Below are 9708 nucleotides of genomic sequence, written 5' to 3'. Positions count from 1 at the left end.
AAACAACTGACCCCAGGGCGAGTCATTAAAATGACAAAACTGTTTCTTTTTTCTCTCTCTCAATGGAAAGTAGTACAGTAGTCTCACTGGAAACACCCAGTTTCACCATTAAAACAAGCCATCAATACTGTACAGATGGCCCATAATCATACACACCCTAATAGGAAAGTCTTCTCAGTTCATATTGATAAAGATAACTATTACCACTTAAAGGTGAAGTGTATTTAGTGGTCACTAGTGGCAGGAAAAAAATTCAAACAGGTTTCACAAAAAAATTTTGGTTGAGAGTTTTGTTCGTGCCAGTTTTCTAGACATGCAGAGCAGAATAATGTCTTCTCATTTGTTTCTGAGTTTTATATGTAAAATTATCTGTATTTATTACTTTGTCCACACCAGTCTATCATTGTGGTATCAATATAAACACACCCAACAACTGGTCATTTGTTGTTTTGTCAGTCAGATAGAAATGCAGTCATTTCAATAGGAATCCACATGACTGGAAATTATGCATTAAGGTAAAAAATTTCCCTATGCAGATTTCAGCTTGGCTTCAAGATGGTTAAGCAAATTGGCAGTGCTGACCAACAGAAAGCTGACCAGTTTACTTCTTAGCTTACTTCTGTGTAAACTGTACTTCATATACTGCTACATTATCGACAAAGGACCTTTTTTGCCCACAAATGCCCAAAAAGCTTTATTGGAAAGAAGTTGCAAAGTGGATTAGCCTTATGTTAAACAGCAAAAAATCAGGCTACATGAGAATAGTGAACATTAAACTCTTGACTTTTAAACATATTTTTTATACATAAGTGAATAACAAATTGCACCTAAGCAGTTAATAAAGACATACACTGCTGTGGCCTACAGACAAAAGGCACATTTGTCGGTGGATTAGATTCACTGATGCTCCAAGCATGTAGAATTTAACGCTGGTGGTCCCACAGAGCAGTGCGACTGAAATTGAGTCATCTCTCGGAGGATGTAACAGTCTTTCTTCAGCTCGCTCGTCAATTGAGCTGTTGAATATGTTGCGAGCCGCTCGCATACACACACACACACTCAAACGCAGCGTTTACACAAAAAAATCAGTGTGTATGTGTGCGTGAGGTGTGACTAACCCACAGTACCACAGATTAGCATTCTAACAATGTGACTTCGGCTGCCATATGTGAGCATGACAAAAGCCACGCCTCCCCCTGCCAATCAAGGTCTCTAAATCGCCACAACAACACCCTTTCGGAACCTCCCCCTTCTGATGACTCAATAGAGAGTTGACCTTTGACCTTAGAACCCTGCCAGTCAGGCACAGAAATTTGTGTCTGTTTGTATGTGTGTGTTTGTGCTGTGGGAAAGTCAACTGTCTAAACAAAGCCATGCATCGTTTCAAACAATGAGAGTACTGCATGTGACTCATTTTCTTGCATTTAAAACTCATTCGGCAATCTTACCGCATTTAGTCAGCAATTAACGTGCCCTGACCGTCAGCCAGAGAGTTAGTCGAACTTACAACCGGCTCCAGTGCCAACAGAAACATAAGCACAGCATTATTGTTCCCCTTGCAATGCAAAAAAGAGCTTTAAGATGGAATACGCTGATCTCTCAGGGAACTCCTCATGTTTAATTTCGCATAACGCTCTGCATTTTAACACATCGTTGAGTGCGTTATCAAGCCATCAGGCCTGTCATATCCACACACACAATGGGGTCACACATCCTTATGCACGCCGTGACTTTTAGCCTTGGTCTTAATAGAGACAGAAGACATTTAGGGTGAGCTGTCAAGCTCCTGTGTATGTGTGTGTTAAATAAAGCTATTATGATGCTGTCAGAGATCTTTATGCCAACAGTGACTGTGCTGATGCAGAGGACAGGCCTGGTATAAAGGATGACCGTGGGTCAGTGCGGACCCCTGGTCTCCTTCTCCTCTGAAGAGTGAGTGGGGCAGCACAGCTAATGGCTGTCTCCCTGCGCGACGCCACCGAGGCGGTTAGCTTAGCCTAAAACAGATGTCTGCCTCCTCTCTCACTCCTCTGAGAGGAAAAAGAGAGTGAGAGACCCCTAATTCTCCAGTTGCAGAGTCTATAGTGAGATGCTAACATGGGTGGGATTGGGGTCGAGGGAGGTGATCTAAGAGTCACATGAGACTTAATATGTGGTTTAATTTAAGCTGCACTTGGACACATTTCAAAAAATGCCTTCAATATTTATGATGGACCATTCTAACAAGCAAAAGCTAAAAATGTTTTCATAATAACATTTTCAAGAAAAAAAATCAAGAATTGCAATGAAAAAATTAATCTATAATCTAAATGTTTAAATCATTGTCATCGTAACAAATCACAATTAGCGTAATATTAATAAAAAGGCATACTAAAAGTTTTTTGAAAAAACAATGTTTGAATTATCCTCTTAAAAGTGGTTCATTCATGCATTCTTCTGATGTGCCATTATAGATGACTGTACCTTAAGGATGTTGACGTAGGGGGCGCCTTTGGGCCCATACTGACTTCCATTCACCTCGATGTGTTTGAGCCACTGGATGTGTGGCTGAGCATCACTATACACCTTACAGTGGAACTCGACATCACTGCCCACCACCACCGTCTGATTGGCCGGGAGTCCCGCCTGTAGGATGGGCCGGTGAGGAGAGCGCTCTGATTGAACGAGAGATGGAGAGACGGAGGGCACTCAGCAATGAAGCTAAGTGATTTAAAGTTTGAATGTGTGTGGGTTGCGTGTTCATACCCAGCACGTCGAGTTGGTAAGTGTGTTTGATTATCCCGTATTTGTTTTGCACCACACATGTGTAGTTTCCCCGGTCAGATGGAACGGCACTCTCCATGACCAAACTCCACTGCTGATGCCTCAACTAGAGAGAGAGGATGATAGAGACAGAGTTTTACTCATAAAGTATTACATAAGAGGTCCACTTGAATCCTTCCTCAGGTTTTTCTGTTAGCTGAAGAAGAGCAGGTGCTAAATTCTGTGTCTGTATAATGTCATGACTATGATCCACTGTGCTGATAAATCAGAATTGAAGTTGAATTAAGGTTCCAAACAGGACAATTGGAATGTAAGCAAACAGAATTTAAATGAATTGAAATCCATATACTGGGATTTTTAACTAGAAGAGCAAAGTTTGTCAAGACTATCTTTGAATGTTTGCTATACACTGGTTTGTTTAAAAGAGAGACATGCAGACAGACAGACAGACAGATAGACAGACAGATAGACAGATAGATAGATAGACACACACACACACACACATAACCATCCATTCATTCATAGAGCACACTCTAATTGCATATATGTCTCTCCCTCTGCTTCTTTCTGTGTCTCTCTCTTATTCCTCCTCGACGTACTTCGAAGGTCTGCGTGGAAAAAAAAATTAACTGTGCAAATATTATGGGCTGTGTTTTTGAACAGTTGCATGGTAACACTGCCTGAGCGGGCAACATGCACATAGACAAACACACATGCCTAAGAAAGTTGGCAAGGGTGCCTGTGCCCCCTGCACTTCTCCTTCCCCTTGTCTTCGAGATCCTCACCTTGTCACAGGCTGCTCTCGCTGGCTCGCTCTCACTCAGTGAGGCTTCTGTGTTTGCTGATTTACACGGTGAACAGCATGAGAAATGTGTGTGAGTGAATGTCTGTATGGGAGTAGTTGACAATTAATGTGTCCATTGACTTTTTAAAATCAAGATTTTAGGTTCAAATTAATGTAAATGTGTGAGGGAAATTGTATTGTATTGCCCTGTAACTAGTGATCATTTCTTTTAAACACCTTTATGCTAAGTAGTTCATTCTAAATAATCCTGAGACTTATTATTTTTTAAAAGTAGAAATATTTAATGTAGTCTCTCAACCAATAAGGTGTCATAGAGACTACATACAAATAAATAAATAAATAAATAAAACTAGCCAAATGCTTTTCAGAATAGTTTTAGAAGAATTATATTATTTTTAAAATTATATTAATTTTAATTTGTATTTATTTTTATCTTTTAAATTATATTATTATAATTATTTTTTTGTTGTTGGTTTAGCAACTTTAGACTAAAGGAAATAAATATTACTCTGAGCTATACATCAACTCAGCTCAGCTCCCCTTTCAGTGAAATCCTAGATTCGCCTTATTAACTTCCCAAAATTATTAATGTCAACTACCCATGTAAGAGAGCGAGAGTTAATTTAGGACCCTATCTTACTTGACACTGAGATTTAGTGTGTGTGTGTGTGACATTTATCTCAGTGTATCTGCTGAAAAAGAAATGCTGTGACGAATTCTCAGCTGTTCCTCAATCTACCCGAGCACTTTATCCAGAGGGAATGGGAGAAGAGAGTTAGTACATTTATCCCATCCTTCATCAAAAGATAAGAGCTGAAAAGTGTTGCAATGTCGTGCTGGACCCCAATGATTCAGAGAAAAAACAGCACAAGAAAGACCCAAGCAGAGGTCTGATAATCAGTCGAAAAGCGCTGCTCAAATTCCTCCCGGCATTACGCTGTTAACATATTAAGCCTCTTTAACTCTGATGTCAGACTGGGGTTAGGAGTTAAGACCAGTGCGGTGGATATTCATTCTGTTCAACTGAATTGTGAAGTGCAGAGAATATTGGGAGTTTATGGACTCAGGAGGTGCTAAGAAGCTCAGGTCTCTCTTGAGTATGTGTGTGTTTGTACGTGTATGTTCAGGATTTATGGTTGTGTCAAAACGGTGTGAGCTCGTTCCAATAGTGGTGCTGTTTAATTTGACCCACAGAGACAGGAAGCAAAAACAACTGACCCCAGGGCGAGTCATTAAAATGACAAAACTGTTTCTTTTTTCTCTCTCTCAATGGAAAGTAGTACAGTAGTCTCACTGGAAACACCCAGTTTCACCATTAAAACAAGCCATCAATACTGTACAGATGGCCCATAATCATACACACCCTAATAGGAAAGTCTTCTCAGTTCATATTGATAAAGATAACTATTACCACTTAAAGGTGAAGTGTATTTAGTGGTCACTAGTGGCAGGAAAAAAATTCAAACAGGTTTCACAAAAAAATTTTGGTTGAGAGTTTTGTTCGTGCCAGTTTTCTAGACATGCAGAGCAGAATAATGTCTTCTCATTTGTTTCTGAGTTTTATATGTAAAATTATCTGTATTTATTACTTTGTCCACACCAGTCTATCATTGTGGTATCAATATAAACACACCCAACAACTGGTCATTTGTTGTTTTGTCAGTCAGATAGAAATGCAGTCATTTCAATAGGAATCCACATGACTGGAAATTATGCATTAAGGTAAAAAATTTCCCTATGCAGATTTCAGCTTGGCTTCAAGATGGTTAAGCAAATTGGCAGTGCTGACCAACAGAAAGCTGACCAGTTTACTTCTTAGCTTACTTCTGTGTAAACTGTACTTCATATACTGCTACATTATCGACAAAGGACCTTTTTTGCCCACAAATGCCCAAAAAGCTTTATTGGAAAGAAGTTGCAAAGTGGATTAGCCTTATGTTAAACAGCAAAAAATCAGGCTACATGAGAATAGTGAACATTAAACTCTTGACTTTTAAACATATTTTTTATACATAAGTGAATAACAAATTGCACCTAAGCAGTTAATAAAGACATACACTGCTGTGGCCTACAGACAAAAGGCACATTTGTCGGTGGATTAGATTCACTGATGCTCCAAGCATGTAGAATTTAACGCTGGTGGTCCCACAGAGCAGTGCGACTGAAATTGAGTCATCTCTCGGAGGATGTAACAGTCTTTCTTCAGCTCGCTCGTCAATTGAGCTGTTGAATATGTTGCGAGCCGCTCGCATACACACACACACACTCAAATGCAGCGTTTACACAAAAAAAACAGTGTGTATGTGTGCGTGAGGTGTGACTAACCCACAGTACCACAGATTAGCATTCTAACAATGTGACTTCGGCTGCCATATGTGAGCATGACAAAAGCCACGCCTCCCCCTGCCAATCAAGGTCTCTAAATCGCCACAACAACACCCTTTGGGAACCTCCCCCTTCTGATGACTCAATAGAGAGTTGACCTTTGACCTTAGAACCCTGCCAGTCAGGCACAGAAATTTGTGTCTGTTTGTATGTGTGTGTTTGTGGGAAAGTCAACTGTCTAAACAAAGCCATGCATCGTTTCAAACAATGAGAGTACGGCATGTGACTCATTTTCTTGCATTTAAAACTCATTCGGCAATCTTACCGCATTTAGTCAGCAATTAACGTGCCCTGACCGTCAGCCAGAGAGTTAGTCGAACTTACAACCGGCTCCAGTGCCAACAGAAACATAAGCACAGCATTATTGTTCCCCTTGCAATGCAAAAAAGAGCTTTAAGATGGAATACGCTGATCTCTCAGGGAACTCCTCATGTTTAATTTCGCATAACGCTCTGCATTTTAACACATCGTTGAGTGCGTTATCAAGCCATCAGGCCTGTCATATCCACACACACAAGGGGGTCACACATCCTTTTGCATAAATATAAGAGCAGTGACTTTTAGCCTGGGTCTTAATAGAGACAGAAGACATTCAGGGTGAGCTGTCAAGCTCCTGTGTATGTGTGTGTTAAATAAAGCTATTATGATGCTGTCAGAGATCTTTATGCCAACAGTGACTGTGCTGATGCGGAGGACAGGCCTGGTATAAAGGATGACCGTGGGTCAGTGCGGACCCCTGGTCTGTGTATACGTGTGTGTTTGTAAGGGCGGGCCGGTCACACTATGGCCATGGAGAGGTGGAGAGGTCAATGTTTTGTTTCTAAATGTCTCTCTTAGAGGACTCTGGTTATATTCTATGCATACAGGTCAATGCAATGCAATGCAATGCTGTGTTAAAGAATCTAAATGTGCAAATGTGTGTGTGCAAAAAGAAGTCACTCAGAAGATTCCAGTTGTGCTTTAAGTGTTGAATTTGTGTCAGGCGTTTCTCCTAAAATTCTGTTTAATTTAGAAACAAATTGTTGACATACAATGGGAGTATAGAGGTATAAAATAAATGTGGATAGCAAAGCTTAGAATATTTGGTCTGGGAAGAACTTAATGAGTAATACTTTAGATTGAGCTCTTTTGATTTCAGACTTTCATATCTTTGCAAATCTGAGCACAGTTTGAGATCTCATCTGAAGAGGGGATGTCTGAAATTACTGGTGTCTTTTAATCAGGAGAAAATTCTATAAAAGTCTTCAGTGAAAGTCTCAATTTGTTTTCAATTTCATCTCAAGGCTATCTAGGAGAAACAACTGAGATATTAAAGACTAGGTGTAATTCATGATTTTTCCTTTCCAATAGGGAAAATGTGTGCCTCTTCAGGAAAATTGTGTTTAATAATGCTATTATTTAGGCCTATTATTTATTTTTTTTATATAGTATTTAAAGGGGTAATTCACTGAAAAATCTAAATTCACAGAAAAGTCATGAACTCATGCTCATGTAGCTGCAAACCTGTATGACCTACTTTCTTCTGTGAAACATAAAAGAACCAAAAAGACAAACAAACAAACAAAAAACAAAACAATCAAAACAAATAATTGTCTTTTTTGCTCCTGAGAAGAAAAAAGTCATACATGTTTGAAAGGAGAGTAAATGATGACAACAGTTTTATTTTTGGGTGAACTATCCCTTATATTGTGGTGGTTAAATCATTGAGTATTAAGGAGCAACAGCCCTGAGAGATGAAAAAAATGGCAATAATAAATAAAAATAATCTAAAAAAATCAGTGGACCGTCTCCAAAACACGTTACAAACAACACCCGCACAAACGCATCAACACATAAATAGCAAGACCACACAGAACTTTGTGTTCTTCTGTTCTTTCAGAGAAACAGCAACAGGTGGACGTATCCTCTAGAGATGACGAGCAAATAAAATCCAGAGCGAGAGAGAGCGCTCTTTAAGGAGCAGATGTTGAGGATCTGTGTAAATTGTTACTAATTGCAGATTCTTATTATCTGTAATCCTAAACACACAATCACTCGCACATGTTCTTAATCGGTATTCATATTATCTTACTTTAATCCCGCCCATTCTCTGCTCTCCCTTGAAGTCCTTCCCATTTTTCAGCCAATGGATGGTGGGAGCGGGGTTGCCGGCAGCAGGACAGCGGAACTTCACTGTATTGGCGGCGGGAACAGCCAACAGTTTCTTCTCCATCCGGTCAGGACGGGTCCAGTATGGAGCTTTTGTTAGAAATATAAGAATAAAATCAGATGCTGCTGAAAATATCAACTAAACATGACATTTTAAAAGTACAAAAAAACATGTCAGTGTACAATACATGAATCCATTGGCACAAATGGACCACATATAAGTGTATGTTGACATGAAGCACTATTTTTTAGGGGTTAGGGTGTTCCCTCTTTGGGAGTCTTCGTGTGGGTGAATGTTTATGGAAAGATTTTTCTTGCTCGCTCTGTGGCAGCGTCAGACTGGCTGCCTAATTCCCAGACTGAATTAAAATTTGTTTGGAAAAGCAAACAAGCTTACATACACTCTTACGTGAGTGTGAGGCACGTTTATGCTCTTGCAGACAGAACTCTGAAAGATTCCCAGAGTTAAATCCTTCACAGAGCCGTGAACACACAATGCGGATTCCTAATAATAACTTATTATAATAACAGAGCAATTTTCCTTCATTTAATCTTCCCACAAATTCAGTTTATAATGTTGACTGTCATGTGGTCAGGTCTGTGTTTACGCTTCCTAGCAGCTAATGCCAAATATCATAGCATAAATACTTACAGTAACATCCTTTAGCTAAAATAATAGTCATTATTTTTATTTTCAGTTCAAGTCTTGAACATTGTGTGTGTATGTGTCTTTAAGAGATTGAGTAAACATACTTTCATCCCTCCTCAAACAATTAACTCCAGATCAGATCAACCCGCAAACTTGGCGATTAAACCCACAGACGCCACATTTCGCTCCAGACATACATGCGAGCTCACAAGCACACGTGTGAATGTGCGCACACACAATAAACCCATTAACTAGACTGAATATAATTCTCTCTCGGGTTATTTGCTCATGCTATCAGATTGTGAATGTAAAGGGTGATTGGCAGGCTGGCATTTCCTTTGGCATAACTGATACACTAATTCCTGTACACACACACACACACACACACACACACACACACACACACATACACACACACACACACACTCTTCTAATTTTCACTGCATTCTCAGATGGTCAGTGATCCATCAGGACCACAATATGGGTCTGTACCATACAGTGGACCTGGCTCCTATATGTGTGTTTGTGTGTGTGTGTGTGTGTGTGGTTCCATTCTCCATTTTATAGAGTTCAGTACAGACAATTTGAGCTTTGAAGTGGGAACCGCAAATCTACAGTGACCCACCTTTTTTTTCTATTTATTTTTATTCTACCGCCAAAAAAGCCATCAAAGTACAGCGCAACTCTACACAGCTGATATTACGCACAGCTTGCTTCAGTCAGCCAAACTGAGAGCAGTAACTAGCACTGCATCATTAAGATATTACAGAATGATGTCATCAGATGTCACACGACCTCAGCTCTTCTCAAATGTTCCAGAGAGCCCAGACCTCACAGCTCTCAGCTCTCGCTCTCGCTCTCTCTCTCTTTCTTAATTAGAGCTGGATTACTGGTCATTAAACTCTAAAGGGGTTTTGGTTTTTGCCTAATCCCTCATTTCATGCCCTCCCCTCAACCC

General features: G+C 39.8%; 1 protein-coding gene across 1 annotated transcript in view; it reads right to left on the bottom strand.

Annotated features, from left to right (window-relative positions):
* The window catches only part of fgfr3 (fibroblast growth factor receptor 3), a 46346-nt gene that overhangs the window by 16315 nt on the left and 20323 nt on the right, over positions 1-9708 (bottom strand). The window contains exons 5-7 of the mRNA XM_016240159.1: positions 8025-8191; positions 2746-2869; positions 2464-2654 (exon numbers count right to left, since the gene is read on the bottom strand). Of these exons, the coding sequence (XP_016095645.1) occupies positions 2464-2654; positions 2746-2869; positions 8025-8191 (482 nt within the window). The remainder of the gene's footprint in view (positions 1-2463; positions 2655-2745; positions 2870-8024; positions 8192-9708) is intronic.

This window comes from Sinocyclocheilus grahami, unplaced genomic scaffold (genome assembly GCF_001515645.1).
Source record: "Sinocyclocheilus grahami isolate Dianchi unplaced genomic scaffold, SAMN03320097.WGS_v1.1 scaffold583.1, whole genome shotgun sequence".
Lineage (NCBI taxonomy): Eukaryota > Metazoa > Chordata > Actinopteri > Cypriniformes > Cyprinidae > Sinocyclocheilus > Sinocyclocheilus grahami.
This window is presented reverse-complemented; position numbering and strand designations above follow the sequence as displayed.